The sequence below is a fragment of the Pelobates fuscus genome, chromosome 8, assembly GCF_036172605.1.
Source record: "Pelobates fuscus isolate aPelFus1 chromosome 8, aPelFus1.pri, whole genome shotgun sequence".
In the NCBI taxonomy this organism is placed as follows: domain Eukaryota; kingdom Metazoa; phylum Chordata; class Amphibia; order Anura; family Pelobatidae; genus Pelobates; species Pelobates fuscus.
In genome coordinates, this window is record NC_086324.1 from 13,990,269 (window position 1) to 14,015,949 (window position 25,681).

At 40.2% G+C, this 25,681-nt stretch overlaps 1 protein-coding gene across 1 annotated transcript; it reads right to left on the minus strand.

The window, feature by feature from the left end:
* Positions 1–5,955: 5,955 nt before the first annotated feature.
* GPBAR1 (G protein-coupled bile acid receptor 1) lies at positions 5,956–23,984 on the minus strand. The gene is made up of 2 exons (XM_063428550.1): positions 23,916–23,984; positions 5,956–7,508 (listed from the first exon to the last, which is right to left on the minus strand). Exon 2 carries the CDS (start codon positions 7,389–7,391, stop codon positions 6,390–6,392), a length of 1,002 nt encoding a protein of 333 aa, XP_063284620.1. The 5' UTR covers positions 7,392–7,508; positions 23,916–23,984; the 3' UTR covers positions 5,956–6,389.
* Positions 23,985–25,681: the final 1,697 nt, after the last annotated feature.

The following is a 25,681-nucleotide window of genomic DNA, read 5'->3' on the forward strand; positions in this document are numbered from 1 at the left end:
ACAACCGCTACACATTTCACTAAGCTCCCCAGTCGCCCCAGTTGACGAGCCTCACAAAACACTAATAGGATTCAGAAAGGAGGCTTGTCAGCCCAGCTCCCATCATTCCGAGTCGGCAGAATGACAGGCAGAAGAACATTTTGGTGACATCACGCATCAAAAACGTGTTCAGTAACATGCCCTCACACTGCCTATGGGGACTCCGGATTAAAAAAACATTGGATCAGCAGGAGCCCAAAACCAGGACTGTTCTGTCTTATTAATAATAATAATAATAATAACAAAATTCCTCACTTTCTCTTGCGGCTCACGGGAGAGGTTAACATGAGACATGCATGTTCAAGCTGTCCTTACATTGTGACCTTCATTCGTTTTAAATGAATCGCCGTGTTTCCTTACAAATTCAATGATGGAAAGTAATCAGGAAGGGAAATAAATATAAACGCCTTCAGGAAAAATATAATAGAAGAATATACAAAGGAAACACAAATGATTTATGGAGGGAAAGAGGACACAGAGGCCCAGCGAGATGAAACAACGGGGCATCTGGGAATGAGGATCAGGACTGGATGTGATAGTGCGATCGAGATATAGCAATTTATTAAAACATTAAATCGATGGATATTTGCTGTGTTATCATCGTATATGTCAGAGCAATTTACTGCGCTCAGCAAACGTCCACTTCTCTCTTCAATTTTCCCCGTCTATAGTTTCTTCCTCTGCCAGTCTCTCTTCCTTCAAACAGTCTCTTTATTTCAGTGTCTGTCACTCTCTGACATGTTCCCCCGAAGGTAGAGTTCCCCGATCCCCTGCTGGCTATCTCTCAGTCTCGTTCAAACTTCGCCAGGCACTATGACCCCTCTCCCCTCACCCTTACTGCACCAGATTCATCCTTTTCTCCCCAGTTTCTATTTTCCCATCATACACCAACATTTTTATCTCCTCTGCTTCTACTCCCCCTGTGTACGCACTAACCCCAGCCTTTCCGTCTTTTCTGTTTAAATTGTATAATGTTTGTGGATTCCTATTGATAATAGCAGCAATCAGTATTTACTTTCATACCATTTTACTCCATTCCCTTTAGATAGTACGACCGTCTGACTGGGTCCCCCTCCACATTTTTTCCTGTGCGATTAACTTGCTTATTTTGCAATTACTTTTATATCTTGCTCACATATTGTACAATCTTGTATTATAATAACAATAATAAGATGAAACTTATTACTGATCCTAATTGTTTTTCATCCACTTGAAAAACTCATCTTCACGTTTTGCAACTACCCATATACACAGCTTTCATACCTAGATCTGGGGTGGTGGTCGTAAATCACATACATTGAGCTGACAAATAATAATAATACCTTATTGAACTACACTACACGTATGTTTTGTTCCATGCACACTAAAGTGAAATAAGACGACAAAGTATAAAATGGTTGTTACCACCTATCCAACTACCAAAACTCCAGCGCCCCCTGCAGGATGAAGACAGTACTTCAATGGGGAATTCTTTCAAACGTTGTTGTGGAAGGACGCTAAAAAAAAAACCACAGATTAGTATATGCTCTGTTATTTAAATACTAGGCAATGGAGCATCTTTCACAGTATGGTACAAAGTATAAAATTAATAGTTTGCACTAGTAGTTTCCCTGTAAGAATCTGACCCATCACTTGTTGTATATTACCGAGTCTGTGATTGAAGAAGGAAAAAAATGGCAGTGGTACCAAGGTATCTGGTTTATGAACCAGGTTTATGAACCAGGTGATTTCATGTGCTTTTTAACTTTTTAAAAGGCAAGCATGAACACAAAGATGTGAAACGCGTTGAATTTTTGTTTCTGAATCTCAAAGGGCTGTGGACTCCTTAAAAGAAAATAGAATTAAAAGAGTTACTGTATACCTGATCCCCTCCTTCTCTAGAGTAAGGTTGACCCAAATCCAGATATTGCCAATGTTCTGTTACCGTGGAGAGGATGTACAGATCTGCGCTTAACGTCACTGTTTACCTGTCAGAACACGGCCCCTCAGCAAACACATTAATCCACCCTAGTGTCAGCGTGCGATTTACTTAGCTAGATGCGTTCTATTTGCACACTTGAAATTTATGAGCTAAGAGCTCGAGCTGAACGTAATGCTCTTTCATGACTCAAACATTGTAAACTGCTTAAAAACGGTGCTAAAATCTAATGTGAATGCCAGATTAAAGTTGCCAGGCGTTTATGATTCACATTCATTATTTTTTTGTGCCAGTGCGGTTGGCATTATGCCCTGAGTAGATTCATCTGTCCATAATGAGACTTTAAACTGTTTAGCAGCATTTGTGAAAACAGAAAACAGCCATGAAACATTCTATAAAACCTCTTAAATCTACCCTTACGTCTACAAGCGGAAAACAAATGGTGATTTATTTACTAAATTGAGGCCAAATAATATAAAACTGTTCTCAAAATTAGGCCTTGATTTTTTAAAATATCAAATAATACATCGTATTAAAAAAATCTAGCAAAAAATATATCAACGAAAAAAATATGTCAATGTATCAAAAAATATCAGAATATTACAACATTAACATGAAATCAAGTTTTGTATTCCTAATTTTTCTTCTCTGTTTATTTTTATTTTTTATTATGACACACTTTTTTGCCTCGTCACACAATGGGTATTTAATTACCATTATTTAATCGGATTACTGTGTGCTTTATCTTTCAACATTCTTTATCTTACTCTTTCTTTACCTTTCAAATTGTCTCTTCTCATTTCTATATCACTTTATTTTATTGAATGTGCTTCCTCTGTCCACTTCATGTACCCTTTAATTTATCTGAAGGTTTGTACTGTCGCTATACCTTTAAATGTACAGTACTCAGTCAGAAACAAAGTGTGATTTAAAGGGCCCTGAATGCAATTAATCTGTCATTTAGCAGTTATGCCTAATAAACGCTATTTGCTAATAAAAGGGAACAATGACAAATGTTAGCAATGTCAGGATAGATGGATTAGATATTAATTTAGCCTCCACTTAAGAGACACCCCGTGCGATTCAATCTTACACCTCACACAGGAAGTGCGTGTCATTCCCTGTAGACCTGATTGAGCACGCAATTAGAAGGGAACGTTCAGAGCACTTTACGTCTGTCAGTGATAATGCACAGAGTAGATTAAGTTGCAGATCTGACAGAGTATTCAATTTCTTCTTCTGGTGACATTTCCTGTACATGTAACTGGGGCACTTGGACAGGACGAGTGGGTTTTGCAAACGTTGTAAACTGAGACACGCTACGACATTAAACGGGCAATATAGCAATGTCCTTTGCATAGTTTATGGTGCAGGGTGGTCCCACATCCCTGTCTCCCCGGAGTATAATAACTGCTAATACAACAGGCCTTCCAACTGTCCACAGGACAGCCTCCATTTTCTAGATGACTGAGTTATGCTATAAGGTTATGGTGTAAGGAGGTCCCCTGTCTCCCCGCACACAGTGTGTTATAACTGCAGCTATAAGGTTATGGTGTAAGGAGGTCCCCTGTCTCCCCGCACACAGTGTATTATAACTGCAGCTATAAGGTTATGGTGTAAGGAGGTCCCCTGTCTCCCCGCACACAGTGTATTATAACTGCAGCTATAAGGTTATGGTGTAAGGAGGTCCCCTGTCTCCCCGCACACAGTGTGTTATAACTGCAGCTATAAGGTTATGGTGTAAGGAGGTCCCCTGTCTCCCCGCACACAGTGTATTATAACTGCAGCTATAAGGTTATGGTGTAATGAGGTCCCCTGTCTCCCCGCACACAGTGTGTTATAACTGCAGCTATAAGGTTATGGTGTAATGAGGTCCCCTGTCTCCCCCGCACACCGTGTATTATAACTGCAGCTATAAGGTTATGGTGTAATGAGGTCCCCTGTCTCCCCCGCACACCGTGTATTATAACTGCAGCTATAAGGTTATGGTGTAAGGAGGTCCCCTGACTCCCCGCACACAGTGTATTATAACTGCAGCTATAAGGTTATGGTGTAATGAGGTCCCCTGTCTCCCCGCACACAGTGTGTTATAACTGCAGCTATAAGGTTATGGTGTAATGAGGTCCCCTGTCTCCCCGCACACAGTGTATTATAACTGGAGCTATAAGGTTATGATGTAAGGAGGTCCCCTGTCTCCCCGCACACAGTGTATTATAACTGCAGCTATAAGGTTATGGTGTAAGGAGGACCCCTGTCTCCCCGCACACAGTGTATTATAACTGCAGCTATAAGGTTATGGTGTAAGGAGGACCCCTGTCTCCCCACACACAGTGTATTATAACTGCAGCTATAAGGTTATGGTGTAAGGAGGACCCCTGTCTCCCCACACACAGTGTGTTATAACTGCAGCTATAAGGTTATGGTGTAAGGAGGTCCCCTGTCTCCCCGCACACAGTGTATTATAACTGCAGCTATAAGGTTATGGTGTAAGGAGGTCCCCTGTCTTCCTGCACACATTGTATTATAACTGCAGCTATAAGGTTATGGTGTAAGGAGGTTCCCTGTCTCCCCGCACACAGTGTATTATAACTGCAGCTATAAGGTTATGGTGTAAGGAGGACCCCTGTCTCCCCGCACACAGTGTATTATAACTGCAGCTATAAGGTTATGGTGTAAGGAGGTCCCCTGTCTCCCCGCACACAGTGTGTTATAACTGCAGCTATAAGGTTATGGTGTAAGGAGGACCCCTGTCTCCCCACACACAGTGTATTATAACTGCAGCTATAAGGTTATGGTGTAAGGAGGTCCCCTGTCTCCCCGCACACAGTGTGTTATAACTGCAGCTATAAGGTTATGGTGTAAGGAGGACCCCTGTCTCCCCACACACAGTGTATTATAACTGCAGCTATAAGGTTATGGTGTAAGGAGGTCCCATGTCTCCCCGCACGCAGTGTATTATAACTGCAGCTATAAGGTTATGGTGTAAGGTGGTCCTTTGTCTCCTAGTTTTGTGATTTGGGTAATAAAAAACAAACCTTCAAGAAAAAGAAAAAAAAATCAAAATAACACAATGCAGGATAAATCAGGTTTAAAACCAAAATGTATTATGCAAAATATATTACTCTATATTAGTTTAAAAATCAGTTTTTAGTTTTTATAAATTGAATGTTCTTGATTCCAAATTGCTTGTTAAAAATATTTAAATCTGTGAAAATGTGTCTGACTACTCAAATCTCATCTGAATTATTGAATTACTGACTAAAAACGAAATAATAATGAAATTAAAAAAAATAATATCAAAATATAATCTGCCATAAAATGAACTAAACTGTGTCTTTCAAGCACACAGACAGCAGATACGGTTTGTAGGAATAAAAAAAAAAATGCAGGTTACAAAAGTGTAATCTAAACAATATAGCGGTAATATTAAACAAATAAACTCTATGATATTCTACGTCACAAAAACACAAGCAAACAAGGTTTGTTTTTAGATTTATTTAATAAAAGTGGCCTTTCATTATTTTTTTTTAACTTGATCTAATATTTACATCAACATTTCACATTCTATATTTTGATATTAATTAAAGAATTAAGAATCCAGTACCCAGGGGACTGTCTTTTCAACCAAAAGCACTTTAACATATTGCTCTGGTACGAAAATAGCAACATTTGTTTTGTGAATTGGGAGTTCCAGGAACTGGAAAGGGGCACAGAGAGACCTGACTATAATATGCGAGACAGATTGAAATGGCCACACTATTTTGATGGGTAAAGGGCTAAAATCCTTTGACCAAGTAAATACAAAGTAGCAGCAGATGACATGGGTGAAGACCCTTTTGGTATTAAAAAAAAAAAAGTAGAGTAGAGAACCTAGCTACTCAACAAAACATATTGACTGTTTTTCTCCCAAATCCCTGTGTATCTGTAAAAGCAAATAGAGAACTATTAAAGCACTGGGTTGTTGTTGGGTTTTTATGCGGGGGGGTGGGGGCGGGTTTAGCTTTTAGGCCACAGAACAGCTGATGAAGTAAATACAAATAAATAGAAGATTGGCAAGATGCTATGACATCACAATAAGTCCAGTGACATGGAATATGATGTCAGGGAAACCGCAAAAATGAACAGTTTTTTTTTCTCTTTTCACTACCATACCCAGAATGTAGTAGACTCCACGCTCCCCTCTCTTTCTGAACTGATGTGTCTCAGTTATCATCATAAAAGGAGAGCACTCTAAAAAATATTCTGTTACAATCAAAATAAAAAGACAGTGTAGACTGCAATCATTAAGAGTTCACGGGACCGACTAGCTTTAAGTTACTGCATTCCAAGAGATCAATTAACACCTATCACAGTTTTTCATGTCTTGAATCATTTGTACACATGGGTTTCATCACCCAGTATGTTAATTATTCTAAAAGTGCTATAAAGGAGATTATTTTTTTGCAGTCAAACCATCCTCTAGTGTCTCCTCTTTGCTGGTCATATCATGGAGACTGGGTGGTATCTTCTGACATGGACAACAGGAGTGGCAGCACTTTTTGAAAAGGTTTCTCCATAGTTCAGTGTACTGTTGGTGGCTGAGACCCAATATAATAGGGATGACTGCTGCACTGCCACTTCCCACGGTGGTCACAGTTAGGATTATCCACCAGCTGATCTCATATTTCTCCATGGCCAACACTGAGACCTGGAGAAACGCAATGTAAGGAACCCAACATATCAGAAATGTCAATGAGACAATAGCAATGCACTTGGCATAACGTATGTCCATCTGGTGCTCCAGGTCCGCCCCTGCTCCCCTCTGGACCGATCGATGGAGTTTCTTAATGTCTTTCAACTGCCTCCTGGCTACAGAAAGCACTTTGATCGTGATGAAGCTGATTGCCAAGATGGCTGGGATGACAACACCATAGGTTTCCAAATAAATGTATTCTTTTGTGAAGACATGTCTATAGGAACAGGTGCCGTTGTCCCCCCAGTTGTTCCATCCCATCATGGGCAAGCAAGAAAAAGCAAAAGGCAACGTCCAGACCAAGATCAAGGAGAATGGAACACAGCGATGGAGCCAAATACTCCGATAGTGCAATGGGTATATGATACACAGGTACTTCTCATAGTGGACCATCAACAGGTTGGTCAGGAAGGAAAGGAAAAAGAAGTTGGGTGAAACAAAGAAGGCCATGCATGGAAAGTAATACAACTCCTTGTTGAACCTCATTTTTGGAATAAAGGGCAGTGCTACTCCAGTGAAGAAATCCGCAAACAGCAGACTTAGAAAGAAGTAGTGCGTTGTGTTGTGTAGTTTACGGTTGAAGACAATCCCAACAATGATGAAGAGATTGGAGATGATGATGAAGGCAGACAGAGGGCTGGAGAGAAGCATGATAAGATCCCGCTGGTATTCATAGTCCTGGGCGGAGTTGTTCAAGGCCATAGCTCAGTTGGTTAATGAGCGGATGGTGTCCATACTGAGGGCACTGGATACATCCTTCTTTTGAGAAGGGAAGGAAGACACAGCTCTCATCAATGGAGGTCAATGAAGTCAAAGAGGCTATAACAAAAATAAACACACATGAGACTTTTAAATTATGCTGATGATCATCGTTTTAGATTTTATGTAAAAGGAAATATTGCAGCAAATATTTAATTTTTTTCTGTCTGACATATGGCACAATGGTTAATTTAACAAAAAAATTATTATGGATCTTACTTGCAGCCTTACATTTTTATGTTAATGTTTATGTTTGTCCGTTATCAAAAGCCACTAACCTCTGCCAAACAACAAAACGTTAAACTGAAAGAAAGGTTTTGGTTGAATTACTAGGATATTGAGCATTTAGGGTAAGGCAATTAATGATGCTTAGGGATAGGAAGTCAAACACAGGAATTCTACAAGTCAGGGGGTAGAGTCCATTATTATTATTTTTTGTGGTATGATATAAAATCTCAAAAATAGAATGTAGCAATTCCTCTTTAACCCCTTAAGGACACATGACATGTGTGACATGTCATGATTCCCTTTTATTCCAGAAGTTTGGTCCTTAAGGGGTTAAAATCATTGCTCCCTTTTAAAATGAATTGATTAAAATCCGGTCAGATTAATGGCATTTCACCGTGCTGGTGTTTGTATTTTAGAGGTAATTAGATCATTTGATGAATTATATGTGGACACGTATGTTTCTCTATTTCTAGGTACAGAAGATCAGACAGACTGTATAATTATCTCATATAGATTTATAATGAGCCGTCGAAGACCTGAGAATACAGAATAGAAACCTTCATCTGCCCACAAATAGCTTTCATAGAGAGCTATAGCAACCAGAGACAGGGCCATAAAAATCCTCCCAAATTCCCTCTTCTTGATGGCGGTGTAGGAGCCAAACTGGATAAACATGGGCAGCGGGAATGGACTTTTTTATAGCTCTCAGTCAAGCAGAATTCAATTATATCATTAAAGCCAGCAAACAGACAGTCACAGGAAACTGTAATTCAGGAGCAAAATAGATACATTTATCAAAGTTCAGGGAATGTATACAGAGAGAGGTAAACTGGCAGATCCCCGCATGCGCAGAGTAGAGTAGACTGGCAGAGTCTACTGTATGGGCGATGTACAGGGCTCGAAAGGGAGCTTTAAACTATATTTTCATCTTTGGGGAGCGTATCCTCTGGGGTACAGATGATTGCAATAATCAGATCTCTGATGGGTATCTAATAGATAACGTTAATATTGTGTGTGCTCAGTGAATGAGAGATTGAAAAGGGGGGTCTCTAGAATGATAGGATAATATTAGGGGTTCTCATTGAACACGAATTGATATTAGGGGTTCTCATTAAATGCAGATTGATAGACTGTAAGATCATTTGAGCAGGGTACTCTTCAACCTATGGTACCTGTAAGTTTTTGTAATTGTCTCATTTATTGTTAAATCTCCCCCTTATAATATTGTAAAGCCCTACGGAATTTGTTGGCGCTGTATAAAAAAAAACAATAATAATAATAATAGTAATATTAGGGGTTCATGATGAATAGAGGGTTATTTGGGTATTTCTCTTTGAATATAGGTCAATGTTAGGGGTACTGACTCCTGCCAAGCTCCAGTGAAATAACTGCTGAACCGTTCAGCGGGTTATTATTATTATTATTATTATCGCCATTTATAAGGTTAGACCTTACTTTTGTAAATTTGGTTGAAAACTTTTAAAGGGACACTATAGTCACCTGAACAACTTTAGCTTAATGAAGCAGTTTTGGTGTATAGAACATGCCCCTGCAGCCTCACTGCTCAATCCTCTGCCATTTAGGCGTTAAATCCCTTTGTTTATGAACCCTAGTCACACCTCCCTGCATGTGACTTGCACAGCCTTCCATAAACACTTCCTGTAAAGAGAGCCCTATTTAGGCTTTCTTTATTGCAAGTTCTGTTTAATTAAGATTTTCTTATCCCCTGCTATGTTAATAGCTTGCTAGACCCTGCAAGAGCCTCCTGTATGTGATTAAAGTTCAGTTTAGAGCAGTGGTAGTCAACCTTTTTCTAACTACCGCCCACTAATGCATCTTTTTGGTTGAAAAAATTTCCTTACCGCCCGCCCACCAGTTTTCACGCAAGTGCGGAATATTTTTTTCGAAAGGAGGGTGTTTTAAAAAAAAAAAATGTACGTACATTTATCTTTTTATGTGCAATTAATGCATGTTTATAATGTTTTTAACTTTATAAAAAGTTTAATGAGAAAACAATAAAGTAAATTGAAATTACCTTTACTAGTGATTAATGAGATCCTTGAGGTTGTAAGGAACAAACGAAGGTCTCCTCTTTCGGTGATATTCAGACGACTTCTCTGTTTGCGCATAATATGATTTCTCATCTGTGCGTCAGCTCCCCTCTTCTCCCTCCTCAATTCCCCTCCCCACCTTTTTCCCCCCTTTTTTTAACCTTCCTTATAGCAATGCCCAGTAGGAAGGCTGAGCTAGGTATCCCACTATAACAGACTGGCACACATACATACATACATACAGACACACATACAGACATACAGACAGACAGGCACACACACACACACAAAGACATACATACAAAGACACATACATATACAGACAGACACAAGAAACAGACACACATACATACACACATATATACAGACAGACACACACACGACACATACATACACACATATATACAGACAGACACACACACACGACACATACAAAGACATACATACAAAGACACACACACACAAAGACATACATACAAAGACACACACACACACAAGACATACATACAAAGACACACACACACACAAGACATACATACAAAGACACACACACACAAGACATACATACAAAGACACACACACACACAAGACATACATACAAAGACACACACACACACAAGACATACATACAAAGACACACACACAAGACATACATACAAAGACACACACACACAAGACATACATACAAAGACACACACACACAAGACATACATACAAAGACACACACACACACAAAACATACATACAAACACACACACAAGATACATACAAAGACAAGACACATGTATACAGACATACACACACACACACAAGACACATACATAAGACACACACAGGACATACATACAAAGACAAGACACACATATATACAGACATACACACACACACACACACAAGACACATACATAAGACACACATACAGACACACACACACAAGACATACATACAAACACAAGACACATGTATACAGACATACACACAAGACACATACATAAGACACACACAAGACATACATACAAAGACAAGACACACATATATACAGACATACACACACATAAGACATACATACAAAGACAAGACACATGTATACAGACATACACACATAAGACACACACAAGACATACATACAGACACACACAAGACATACATACAAAGACACATACACAAACAAACATACATTATATTTAAGTCACCCTCCTGTTTCCTACCTTTAAGGTGCAGGAGGGTGACTTTCCCTGGGGTCCAGTGGTGGCTCAGGTGCATGGGAGTCAGAGTTCCCACTCTGACTCCCTCCTCCTCCTTCCTCCCGCGCGGCTCTCTGTATGCTGGGAGGAGTGACCGGGGAATCACTTCCTCCCAGCAGATTTGATGTCATCACAGGGGGCCCGGTCGCGCTGTTAAAGCGCCCAGCGCTGACCGGGCCCCCTCACAATCCACATCCATCGGGTGGCCCTGACAGCATGGGCCACCCGATGGACCCCTCCATATGCGGCCCCGGCGGTTTGCCGCCGGGGCCGCAAGTGGTGATGGCGGTACCCAGTCACAGTGGTACCGCCGGCTCGCGCCCGCCCGCCTGCCCAATTTATAAAAAAAAAAATTGAAAATCCCTACCGCCCACCTGGAATCCTGAAACGCCCACTAGTGGGCGGTAGGGACCAGGTTGACGACCCATGGTTTAGAGATTGAGATACAATTATTTAAGGTAAATTACATCTGTTTGAAAGTGAAACCAGTTTTTTTTTTCATGCAGGCTCTGTCAATCATAGCCAGGGGAGGTGTGGCTAGGGCTGCATAAACAGAAACAAAGTGATTTAACTCCTAAATGACAGTGAATTGAGCAGTGAAATTGCAGGGGAATGATCTATACACTAAAACTGCTTTATTTAGCTAAAGTAATTTAGGTGACTATAGTGTTCCTTTAATTTGATTCAGTTTAGATATTTTGTGATACTTTTTGCAAGTCACCTGCTAGGCCACCCCATTTAGTGAATTGACTCATTGGGGAACACATTCGTATTAATCCTCAGCAGTGTGTGGTCTGGCTGGGCATGATGTGAGTTGCAGTCCCCAGTTGGAGTTTGGGGAGAGCTCCTGTGAGAGTGCTGCCCGAGATGCAGAATTTGTGCTCCTTCCAGAGCCAGAAGCTGCCAATCTGCCCGCTACATCACACATCAATGAACGTCCTATAATAAATTTATCTATTTTATGCCTGAATTACAGTTTCCACTGACTGTCTGTTTCCTGAGCTAAATGATTTAATTGAATCCTGTTTCGCAGAGTAGCTATAAAATCTCCATTCTCTCTGCAAGTGTTTACGCAGTTTGGCTTCTACACCCCCACGAGAAAAAAGGGGGGATTTTATTAGATTTCTTTCGATGAGAAGAATATGATGGAACCATGACTGCACGTGGCACAGGACCTCAGCTGCAGCATTACCTCTTGGAAATTTAAAAAGATCATAAAACAAAAATATTTACCCTGTTCCTTTAATTAGTGTACCTCAATGATAAGTTACCCTTCCTGGTGGGATCTGCAGGATCTTACATGAGTATGGGGGCTAGTTCTTTAAAATAGGTGGATCCATGAAAAACTATGAGACTTTGAAATTATGTTTGAGAATAAAAAGCAGCATTATTGGGAACACATAAAGGCTGATTATCAGAGTAACTAGCAGTTATTCCTGAGATCTTGTTGCACTAAACCCCCAATGAATCTAAGTGTACATTTCATGTGCTACCGTCTAATGAAGGATTATTGGGCTGCTTCTTGGGATCCCTAGTCTAAATGCAATGTGCTGTACTCGTTATCCTACAACAAGACTGACTCGGTTTCACATTGTAACGCTAAGAGAGGAAGACAGTCACAGAACACTACAATGCCCCCAACACAAACAAATAAATAACTGATAAAAAATTCCAAACCTATTGATTAAGCATCACCTCCGCCCAGGGAGCATCTTCATCTGAGCTGGAAGATACTAGACCTGTGCACAAATATATTACACCCAAACAAACCGGTCTGTACCGGCCTTTCCTGTAGAGTCTGACAGATTGGTTCGTTCGGGCGTAGATTAAATGGCATTTGATTCATTTGAACCAGCTAAAACGCATTTGTGCACAAGTCTAACATATACCTTAGGATTATCAAAGGAGGACAATAAGACCTCACTGGAACTACAAATGGTGGCAATCATAAAAAGCACATGGAAAGCCACCATCAATGGTCTACAGATAGGACAGTACACCAATGAGAAACAAAAAGCAGATGGGGATAAGGAAAGAAATCGAAATATCGAAATTTTGGCTAAAATAACTGCTCTGGGTTGTTTTAAATTAGTCTACGTGGATTTATAAGACACTTTCAGTAGATATTTTGCTTTTTGGCTGAAATCACAGAGGTTAATTCTTAGGACTCACCTAAGAGGTTTGCCATGATTTTGGCAAGTGAGCTTACACTTTAATGGCCACTATTCTCTACAAATTGTCAAGCTCGCGGCTGCTTTTGACACTCTGGACACTCAGCTTCTTCTTATCCCCTCTGCAACCTAGGTCTATGTGACTCTGCTCTGTCATAGGTTTCTATATTAATAATTGTAATTGGTCTCCTGTGTGCTACATCTACTAAGCAATAAATTCTAGTGAATTGAAGATCGGATTCCAAAATGTAGCGATTCAGTTTTCTACAATTCTGTGTCTAACTCTCCACAGCGTAAATCGTTTGTATATGTTCTGCAAAAACATGGTGATCTGCTGAGCTGTAGCATGGTTTGTTTATTTAAAGTACTCTTATTTGCACATTTTTGTAAGTTAAAAATAGCATTTAAAGGGGGGAAACCGCTAACTATGGCAAAGGAAGGAAGTGCAGAATTTACTGCAGTCAATGGGAATTAGTAAACTGTTCAAAGCCTGTGTTTGTTTGTTTTCTCCCCCTTTTATTGTGTATGTGCTATGTTCATTTCACTAGAATGTATTTTATTGTGAGTAATATGCTTCATAATGAATAAATCCCACTTGCACTCAGTAAACCCAATAAAATCATGATAGTAAAAAAAAAAAGTAAAAATCTAATTTAGCGTTTATCTTTTCATTTTAGAATATCATTTAAAAAACGTCTCTTTATCTTAAAAATAGGCCTTGTTCAACAAAAAATTCCTTACAACCTGCACATTCATTTGAGACCCAGAGAATCTGCTCATTTATGGTGAGAATTTAAAAATCTGTCCATTGTCCATGACAGTACATGCTCATGCTCGAAGAATCTTCGCTCCTGACCATTGTAGAAACATAGAAACATAGAATGTGACGGCAGATAAGAACCATTCGGCCCATTTAGTCTGCCCAATTTTCTAAATACTTTCATTAGTCCCTGGCCTTATCTTATAGCTAGGATAGCCTTATGCCTATCCCATGCATGCTTAAACTCCTTTACTGTGTTAACCTCTACCACTTCACCTGGAAGGCTATTCCATGCATCCACTACCCTCTCAGTAAAGTAATACTTCCTGATATTATTTTTAAACCTTTGTCCCTCTAATTTAAGACTATGTCCTCTTGTTGTGGTAGTTTTTCTTCTTTTAAATATAGTCTCCTCCTTTACTGTGTTGATTCCCTTTATGTATTTAAATGTTTCTATCATATCCCCCCTATCTCGTCTTTCCTCCAAGCTATACATGTTAAGATCCTGTAACCTTTCCTGGTAAGTTTAATCCTGTAATCCATGAACCAGTTTAGTAGCCCTTCTCTGAACTCTCTCTAAGGTATCAATATCCTTCTGAAGATACGGTCTCCAGTACTGTGTACAATACTCCAAGTGAGGTCTCACCAGTGTTCTGTACAATGGCATGCGCACTTCCCTCTTTCTACTGATAATACCTCTCCCTATACAACCAAGCATTCTGCTAGCATTTCCTGCTGCTCTATTACATTGTCTGCCTACCTTTAAGTCACCAGAAATAATCACCCCTAAATCCCTTTCCTCAGATGTTGAGGTTAGGACTCTATCAAATATTCTGTACTCTGCCCTTGGGTTTTTACGTCCAAGATGCATTATCTTGCACTTATCCACATTAATGTCAGTTGCCACAACTCTGACCATTTTTCTAGTTTATCTAAATCATTAGCCATTTGGCTTATCCCTCCTGGAACATCAACCCTGTTACATATCTTAGTGTCATGAGCAAAAAGACATACCTTACCATCAAGACCTTCTGCAATATCACTAATAAAAATATTAAAGAGAATGGGTCCAAGTACAGATCCCTGAGGTACCCCACTGGTGACAAGCCCAAGCTTCGAATATACTCCATTGACTACAACCCTCTGTTGCCTGTCACTCAGCCACCGCCTCACCCATTCAACAATATTGGAATCCAAACTTAAAGATTGCAGTTTATTGATAAGCCTTCTATGTGCAACAGTGTCAAAAGCCTTACTGAAATCTAGGTAAGCAATGTCTACTGCACCACCCTGATCTATAATTTTAGTTGCCCAATCAAAAAAATCAATAAGATTAGTTTGGCATGATCTCCCTGAAGTAAACCCATGTTGTCTCTGATCTTGAAATCCATGTGTTTTTAGATGTTCAACAATCCTATCCTTTAACATGGTTTCCATCACTTTCCCCACTACTGAAGTAAGGCTTACTGACCTATAATTGCCCGACTCCTCCCTATTACCTTTCTTGTGAATGGGCACAACATTCGCCAACTTTCAATCTTCTGGGACTACTCCTTTTATCAATGATTGGTTAAATAAATCTGTTAATGGTTTTGCTAGTACACCACTAAGCTCTTTTAATAGCTTTGGGTGTATTCCATCAGGTACCATTGACTTATTTGTCTTTACTTTTGACAGTTGAAATAGAACCTCTTCCTCTGTAAACTCACGTGTAATAAATAACTAATTTATCCTTTTTCTTAACTGAGGTCCCTCTCCTTCATTTTCATCTATAAATACCGAATAAAAATATTCATTGAGGCAGTCAGCTAGACCTTTATCCTCTTCTACATACCTTCCTTCTTTTGTTTTAACTAATCCTTGTTTTACTTTTTTTTTCTCATTTATGTATCTAAAAAAAGTTTTGTCCCCCTTTTTTACTGACTGTGCTATTTTCTCTTCTGTGTGTGATTTGGAAGCTCTTACAACTTGCTTAGCCTCTTTCTGCATAATCTTATAGACCATTCTGTCTTCCTCACTCTGGTTTTTTTTTATAATTACTAAATGCTAACTTTTTGTTTTTTACTATTTTGGCCACATCTGTGGAGTACCACAGTGGTTTCTTGATTTTTTTGCTTTTACTGACAAGCCTAATGCAATTTTCTGTTGCCTTCAGTAGTGCAACTTTTAAATAATCCCATTTCTACAATGTCCATCCACTTGGATTTTTGGTGTCTTTGCACCCTACCTAGGACTGACTCTACCATTAGCTGGACACCACATTAGTATTAAACCCCCACCCCCTGGCACTATAACAACTTAATTTTAGTTCAGTTGTTATGGTGCCCTGTCATATTATAGGAGTGTCCTTGTGATCTTTGACACACGAGTAATGTAGACTTTGAACCAATGGCCTCCATGTCTTTGGGCCCCATTTGAATGATCACACTATTTATATCATTATATTTTGAAACACTTGACAAAGACAAACTCATGAGGCCAAAACATTGTCACCTTGTATCACAATAAAGGAACTCACACTTATAAGAGAAGTTCGGGACCATTTTACATACATGCTATCCTAGTCTGACAGATACCACAGCAAGGGAGCATGTAGCTGGTCCAGAACTTATTAAATATTAAAAAGAATTTCTGTCTAGGACAACAATAATCCTTGCACTGTCCCTGACTAGACTATGGACGATCAACTGAAAGTGTTTCTATACCTTCTGCACATGCCACGTTTACAGCCCAACATACATTATTATTATTATTTTATTACTTATATAGTGCCGGCAAATTCTGTAGCGCTAATATCGTTCAGAACATGGCTTGTAAGTTCTGCATCCATAAGTACGGTAATCTATTAATGTGTTACAGGTGATTTAGATGCAATCATTCTGTCCTTGGAAAATAAGTATCTTTTTAATGTGAAAAATGGAAAGACCACTGGTTTTTGCATTGAACACTTTAAGAGGTTTATGCTCACAATGTCCATGACTTTTGCTTGAAAAATGCATGGAATTTACTCATCACAAAAATGAAGCACACAGAGCTTCTTCATCAGTTTGGATATAAGAGTAGGGATGGGAATGTCATCGATGATGTGGATGACAGTTTTTGCCTTCTAGAAATTTTTTGATGGGTAAACGTCATGAAAGCAACGCCTTCAAATGTTAGCACAGTTCAGATCTGTAGTAGATTAAATAAGAACTTTACTTTCTGCTTACTCTTTGGGAGTAATCTGTGAGAAAGGAAATAAAAAGAGGAAACTATGGCTACATTTTCTACAGATAATGCTTGGCACAGAACAACAGATAAGACATAAATATATAAATACGTGCTCTGCTTTTGCATGATGTGTGCACTTTGTCACACATTATAAATCGACAGTTAAACTAAGCAACAAAAATGAGAACTGTGCATTGAAATATGTTGTTTACAATTGTGCAAGTTATGTAATATGTTATATTAACTTCTTTTCAATTGGAAAATTAACAAAATGCGTGTTAAGGGTGCATTATATATATTTAAACAGAGTATGGAAACCAGATGATATAGGGTTTTCGGAGAGCATGGGCCATACGAGCTATGTGATGGGCAACGTATTCACTTCTTAGTTATTTAATAATAACTATGGCCAGGCTGCTCAGATGCGTGGGTATACATCAACGCTAGCAGCCTTTCTCAATAACTGGGTTATTTATTCAAATGAGAATACAAACTGAATTTCAAATTCAAGGCCAAAGTAGCCGAATTGGAAGCATAGATGACTTCGAGAATTGTTCCAGTTTCCACTATTTTGGCCTTAAATCTGAAATTTGCTCTGAAATGACTTTGAATTTTGACTTTAATGGATGACCCTGTGAATATTTTCTTTTAAGGTAAAATCAACTACCAACTGACATTATTAGATAGACACGGCAATGGATTTGCTAAGTTTATCACACAAACCTAACTTTGTACAAATAAAATCACTGTAAAACGAAAAAGATATCAAAATTAAATTAAAAAAAAACAAAAAACAGAATGGGAGCATAATACAAAGAACTGTGTTTGAAGGAGAACCGCAAATAAACTATGACTCAGACTATTCCCACTATCCACTTAAACATCCTCTGGGTGATTCTGGAAACGAGAAACTGGTCGGATCTGACAAGGGAATTTAAAAAAAAAAAAATTCTTTACTGAAATAAATGAGCTGGAAAAATAACAAGGGTTTAATAATCATTAAACAGTGATTGGAATAAATGGAAAACCAAACCGTTTATGGCTGTTTTATTCTGAATTTGTTATTCAATATTCAATTGAGTAAAACTGGCTTTTTAGTAAATACATCCCAGCTAAATTGGATAATTGTTTCAATCCCCATATCCCCTGTTGGATTCCCAGTGATTTCTTGCCTAATCAATAATCCTGTCTGCGTTTTATATCATTTTCAGTTTAGGAAAGGCATGAACTAATCTCTAAGCAAAAGATAGCGGTTACATGTACATTTTTCTCTTCCTAACCCTTTATTCCTTTCGCTTTTAATTTTCATGAAATTACATTGGAATTTGAAGAAAATGTAAACTATCTCGTAATTTTCTGCACATGGCAGGAATGATGTTAAACGCACATTGGTAATATAGGACAAGGCGGCCCAGAACATGTGTTTACCTTCACTGCACTCATGAACCAGTAAAAGTTTTTTAAATATCTCTTACTTATGTTCTAAATGCAAGCTCATTGAGCACGGCCCTCCACCTCTCTGTTCCTGTACGTCCAGTTGTCTGGTTACAATTCCATGTCTGTTAGTCCACCCATTGTACAGCGCTACGGAATCTGATGGCGCTATATAAATAATAGAATAATAATAATACATAGTATACATAGATATATCACATTTTATAGATTAGCTCTATAGCTATAATCTATGTATAATGTAAAAATGACAACGCTGCCCACCTGAACAGACTATGCTTGTACAAGAGATATGCGCCCAGTCGGGGCATAGGCTGACTGTCATTCTTGCCAGATTGGTCCCCTTTCAGTAATAAGGTACTCCCACACTAAGGGCACCCAACCTGAAAGACTCATTTTGCTGCATTATTATGCTTTTCATTTATTTACTAGCCTGTCAGCCCAGCTTGGGCACTACATTGCAGTACCATTCTCTTGTTGCTTATCTAACTTAGCACGTAAATACATTAAATACTGCGTGCTCTAGATATGTACTTTGACTTCCTCTATCACAAAATTCAGCCACGCTCTAAGCCACCTAACACTATACACTAGCTACCCCTGAATATATGTGTCTCAACTTGTTGCTACTTAGGTGGCTGTTGCTGCAATTTTAGAATGTGTATACCTCTTGTTCACTTTTATATAGTTAACTGGTGGTACTCTCATTGTGTAATATGATAGTGGTGTCGGGTGGCTCAGCTCACATTCTCTTCTTGTTATAATATTTTGTTTCTTGCTTGACATTTACATTCATTTTACAAAAAGTACTGTATTCTAGACATTTCATGCCTTTACGCAACTTTTCCTGTTGAATATAATCTTGATAAATGTATTTATGTTAAGCTATGTTATGTTTAAGTCTGTATGTTAAGCAAAGCACAATAAAAGTACAAAATAACAAAAAATAATTAAAAACAACCAAAAAAAAAAAATAAATGAGGAGGAGGAATGGGGAGGGTGGGGGAAACTGGCAAGCGAGCTGGCAAGACATGTCTCGCAAGAGCTCTTATTGTCGGAGCGGTATACCCAGGGTTTCTCGGGCTGCAGTGCGGGGAAATTCACTCTAAGGATCCCTATACACTGGGTCGTTTTCCTCCCGCTGCACCAAGACATGTAAAAATGCGACTCACCTATTCCCCACCCCCCACCAACCCTTTGGACTGGTGGGTGATATCCCGGTCCCCGCGGATCTGCGCTGCCACAGCTTTGAGTCTCTCAGTGGATCCTGCGTTACTCTCAGGTTGGGAGGGGAGAAGAGATCGCCAAGATGGGGGACGTGGCTACTCGTGGCCTGCACACACATTGGGCAGACTCACCAGGACTCCACTATCAAGCAATAGAAGCTATCTTCGAAAAGTTTTGGGCTATGCTGCTGGAATGCACAAGGCCAGCAATGGCTGAACATGTCTCGTCTAATGGGGAGCGAAAACACGGCAAGGGGAGGCTTGGGAAGCCTCTCATGGGCGCAAAGTGGTCTCAAGCGTCTGCAACCTACACACGCTGCCTACCTGGGATGAGAACTAAAAGGACTCTGTCCCAACAGTACCAGCCACACAAATGGAGGGCTACAAGGCGCAAACGAAGAAATGCACCGATGGCACGCAGTGCCCACCGTACTATCGCGACCGGGAAGACCCTGGGCTGCAAAGGTTTCCAGGTTAGTGGCAAGAGGGTACCGACTCTCACACAGCTCAGGGGCTGGAGAGGCACCTCTCCCCAAATTGGCCAGAGCCCAAACCTCGGACATGACCCCCAAAGGGGTGTTGGATGACTGTTCAGTCTCAAGCCTAGAGGGGCCTGCTTAGTAATCTGCACCCTAAGCCCCTCAAGAACTACACTGGACTCATCTACCTAGTCCTGCTGCAGATGGCGCCAGATTGGGCGGTATACCAGCGAAGTTTGATCACTGATCGTTACACCTAGTGTCTCCCCCTTCTTAACACCATTAGCATGCTTTCCAATACTGCAGTCTCTTGACTTACTTTAGATAGGCATATAATAAGCATCCGTGGAGTCTTACTAGCATGTTATGTTTTATTATTTTATTATATTCTACCAAGCATAGAAGACCTGTCATTCTCTCTGCAATCACCTGCATGTGTATAGATGTATATAGTTAGTTGTCACTCTTATGCCTGCTACTTATTCATATAATATGTTTAGATCATTCCGTATAGTGTCTTTTCCCTCAAATGTACAGCGCTATGGACTGTGATGGCGCTATAGAAATAATAGAATATGATAACATATTGTCTAATGTATGATAACCTGCACGAGTGCTAGACACATTCTAAATTAGCTACAGTGGTTCTTCTTAATAGCCATGCTTTAACGCTCAGTGATGTTCTCTCACAGGCATAGATATTCGCTTAATTCGCTTGCATCTTATATGTCATCTACCCCTCATGTATAAAACGTTCTCTCGGACAGTCAGCCTGCTTTATCACACGCTCCAAGACATGCTTACCTAACCTGCATTAGTAAACAATTTGCCGTTTTATCACTTGCCATGTTTCTGATTATTATTATTTTATTATTTATACAGCGCCAGCAAATTCCGTATCGCTGTACAATGGGATGTTTCTAGAAAGCTTACTTTTGCTATGGTGGCATAGTAAGCCTGTTTGTATCTCTCTTGCACAACAAAAATAAATAATAATAATAAAAATAATGAGGAGGAAAATGTATATTTATTCCACACTCTAGAGATATATAATGAAACTGCACATAAAGAATAAAATCTGCCTTAACCCAAAACGGACCACTGAAATTCTATTTGGACACTGCAATTCTGATCCAATACGACTGTGTACACAAACAGAACCTCACCTAAAAACAACATCTACAAATCACTACACATGCATTAGTAGAACATATGTAAATATAAATAAACTAAAAATCACCTAAAGAAAAAACCTTATCACAACATGTAGACCGTTTGTAATTGAGTTATTTTAGTTTTCCTTTTTCGCAGATAACAGGCTGAGATTGAAGGCAGTATTAAATGCTTACTATGCCCCTATTAAAAAGAACATGACATTGAAAGAAATAGGGGGGTTCTTCACTAAGCAGTAACAAACTAAAAGCTACATGGAAACATTGAAACCAATATAATGCAGGTTTTGAATCGCAACCTTCTCAGTGAAAATATTTTCATTTATTTATATATTTAAATTAGATGGGTTATTCACAAAAGTGACAATTACAGAGCATTGAAGAGGAGTTAAATAACGGAATAACTCAACCTTCCAAGCCTGGTTACGTTGGATAAAGATTTGTAATTCCCTGATCAATTTGAGAAAATTCCCAGTTTAGTTGATGACCTTTCAGAAATGACTTAAAACACAGGATTTATTTTATTTTATTTTTAAAAAGGAATCATTAGTAATAAAATAAATGGTGGGTAACTATTTGTTTTCAGAGAAAGTATTAAATATACAGTGAGTGAGCGACCCAGTGACAGGCGTGATGTCATCGCCAGGCAAGGGCAATGAACAAATTGTTCTCTATGTCATCACGGGTTGAATAGAAGTCAGATTAATTGAGAAAACTCTGACCAAGATCTGGGGAGAGGTCCCAGATTTATTGACTCTAAAACCACTAATACCTTTTTCGATTAGCTATTGGCAACACACGAAAGTGATATTAATCAACAATTGTCAAAGTTTGTAATCAATCAAAAAAACAGGAATGCGAATGAGTTACGCTGAGTATTTGCCCATGTGTATTTTGTGAAATGTTGAGTTACTTCAGCGCCACCACTGTTAAAATACTGCTGCGTGTTTCCTAAATCTCTAATCTTGTTCACTCAAAGATCCTGGAAACTGACCAGTAACAACGAGTATCTTCCCGTTCGCTTTTAGTACCCCACCGTTCATGCAGGGAATCTGAGACTCTGAGAATCTGCATTTTACCACGGTGACAAAACAAACAAATATCCCAACGGATATAGCAAAATACATGGGGGCTGGCATTTCCTATAGAGAGACAGTAGCTGTGAGGTCGAGACATTTTCTTAAGTTAGAGGGAAACGCTTTCATAAACTAAGAGTCGTAGATGCATTGAATAGTCTTCTAGCAGAGACTAACAGTGGAAGATTTCAAGAAAACCTGAAATATATCCTCTGCTTTATACAGAAGGACCGATATCAAGAAAAAAATCTATGCTTGTAGGAAGAGGATGGCAGATTAGAGGGGCCAGATGGATTTTGATATTAAGTTCTGTTTAGAACGTAACATATATTGAGAATATTAACATGTAACTGGGATGTATAGTGTTACATAGCAATATACTGAATGCACTAGATTGTCAGTTCCTTTGAACCTGACCCTCTTCACTTCTTGTATCTGTCAACATTATTTAATCTGTCAATTACTTGCGTTTATATATTACTTGGAAATAGTTGTACAGCGCTGCAGAATAGGTTGGTGCCATATACATCTTACTAATTCCTATAAAGTATGTAATTGACCTGCAATGCTTGTAAAATAAAAGGTATTTTGCTCATCGCCTGCTATTTTCATCTCTCCCTGCGTGCTAAGCATCACAAAGTTAGCAAATAATAATCACCCTTTGAAACTTTTGAAGAACACTTTCCTCAGGACAGTTATATCAGATAGTGGCCCACATCCCTAGTGCATCATTCTACGTACAGCCAGAAGATACAGGTTTAGAAAGATGAAATATGGAGTTTACCTGGTACACACAGCATAGGTCTGTACGGCTTATATTGTCACTGCGGATGGTAGAGGACTACCATTATGCAATATGCACACATTTTATTTTTGCATAAATTGCTCTGGATAAGAGAGCTATATAAGAACTGTTAGATATCAGCATCTTCTGGTACCCACTGACATATAAGGGCCATCCATCACATAATAATGGGTTTAAAGGCAAGCAGATTTAGAATATACAGAAAAACATGTTGTTGTTGTTGTTGTTTTTTTTTACTTCCTCATTTATTGGGGGTTTAAGTTTTAGGTTGAAAGCCTGGTGGTTATGGCTCTCAAAAAAGCAACTGTATCAAGTGGTTTCTTCCTGCCAGAGATGGTTTATGTTCTGGTTTTTACCCAATGCTTATACTGGCTACAGAAAGTGTAGCTGACACCAGCTATTACATTAAATCATTCCACATAGAAACCCTTGAATACGGATATCTCATTCCAAGGGTTAATAATTAGACAGCCCAAAGTTAATGTGGTCCAGATCAGAAATCCATTGCAGTACACAGATAGTGATAGATGATACATTCCCATAGTGTTTAGAACCCAGGCTCCCTAATACCCTCAGCACAAACAGTCCCTTACCTGCTGTGTATCCAATAGGATCACTTGCTATCTCCAGTCTTCTGGACCTCACCTCCTTAGGGATTGCTGTTAGGCTTTTTTCAGCAGCTTCTCTGTTGTGGTAAACAGCTGCTCAGCAGTCTGCAGTTCCTTTGTACCTGGACTCCTCTGCAGCTCCCTTTTGTACAGAGTACCCACCACTCTGCAGCTAGTGTCTGTCTGTCTGGAGTGTCTGGCTGTCAGAACCTAGTGAATCATTTCTTTCAGTAAGAGTTAGGGGAAGTGCTGTTCTCTCTGTTTGTTCCACCCTTTCTATTCCAGCCCATCCCTCTCCATCAGACACAGTAACAAAGCCTTGAGAATTGACACTGAGAGAATTAAACTACACAGAGAAACAAAGACTTGTTGATCACAGGGCAGTCTTTAATAATAAATGGACTCTGGGCAAGCATTAGCTTGGGTCCCCTGGACCCTGTCCCCAATCTCCCGCGCACTGTGATGTAATCACACCCTACACCACATCGCAGTGATGGCACTAAAGTAGAGAGTGCTCTGCAGGTCCAACAATGCTTTGAAAGCTGGAGCTCTACAATTTCCCATATTCGTAGGGTTGTATTTAGCACTGAGCAGTGTTTGAACGAAAGCATGTTTTTTTTGTATGGAGTATGTTAGTGTGAATGTAGGAGTATGTTCAGGGGCGGATTGACCGGTCGGGCACTTCGGGCATGGTCCGAGGGCCTGGCCGGGAGGGGGGCCCGCCATCAGGGGGCCCAGCGGCACACTCTGAGGGGGGCGGTCGCGTTCAGGGCCAGCCCTTTAAATGCTGCAGCCACCTGAGCACTCTAAGAGCGCTCAGGCGGCTGCAGTTGCTTCTCACCTCGCCTGTAGCGTGGCCGAGCTGCTCTGCTGTCCGCGGTGCCCGTACGGAGTGATAGGAAGGTGCACACTTCCAGTGAGTCCAGCCGGGTACAGGAAACAGAAACTCCTGTTCCGCACGGAGTTTCTGTTTCCTGTACCCGGCCGGACTCACAGGAAGTGCACACTCAGTGTGCACCTTCCTATCACTCCGGCCGGGCACCGCGGACAGCAGAGCAGCTCGGTCACGCTACAGTGGAGGGGGGAGTAAGAAGAGAGGGAGGGGGGGAGTAAGAAGCGAGGGAGGGGGGAGTAAGAAAAGGGTAAGGGGAGGGGGGAGAAAGAAATAGGGGGAGGGGGAGAAAGAAGAGAGGGGAGGAGGGGAGTAAGAAGAGGGGGAGTAAGAAGAAGGGGAGGGGGGAGTATGAAGAGAGGGAGGGGGCAGTAAGAAGGGGGGTAAGAAGAGAGTGAGGGGGGAGTAAGAAGGGGGTAAGAAGAGAGGGAGGGGGGAGTAAGAAGGGGGTAAGAAGAGGGGGAGAGGAAAGTAAGAAGAGGGGGGAGGGGGGTAAGAAGACGAGGGGATGGAGTAAGAAGAGAGGGAGGGGGAAGTAAGAAAAGGGGGAGTAAGAAGGGGGGTAAGAAGAGAGGGAGGGAGGAGTAAGAAGAGGGGGAGGGGGGGAGTAAGAAGGGAGTAAGAAGAGGGGGAGGGGGTAAGAAAAGAGGAGGGGGAGGGGAATAAGAAGAGGGGGTAAGAAGAGGGTGGGAGGGAGTAAGAAGATGGGGAGGGGGTAAGAAGAGGGGGGAGGGGGGAGTAAGAAGGGGGTAAGAAGGGGGGAGTAAGACGAGGGCAATTGCCGGCAGGGTAGGGAGGAAGAGAGGACCCGGGAGCTCAGCCTGTAGCTCCTCTGGGTCCTTCTTGCGCGAGCACAGAT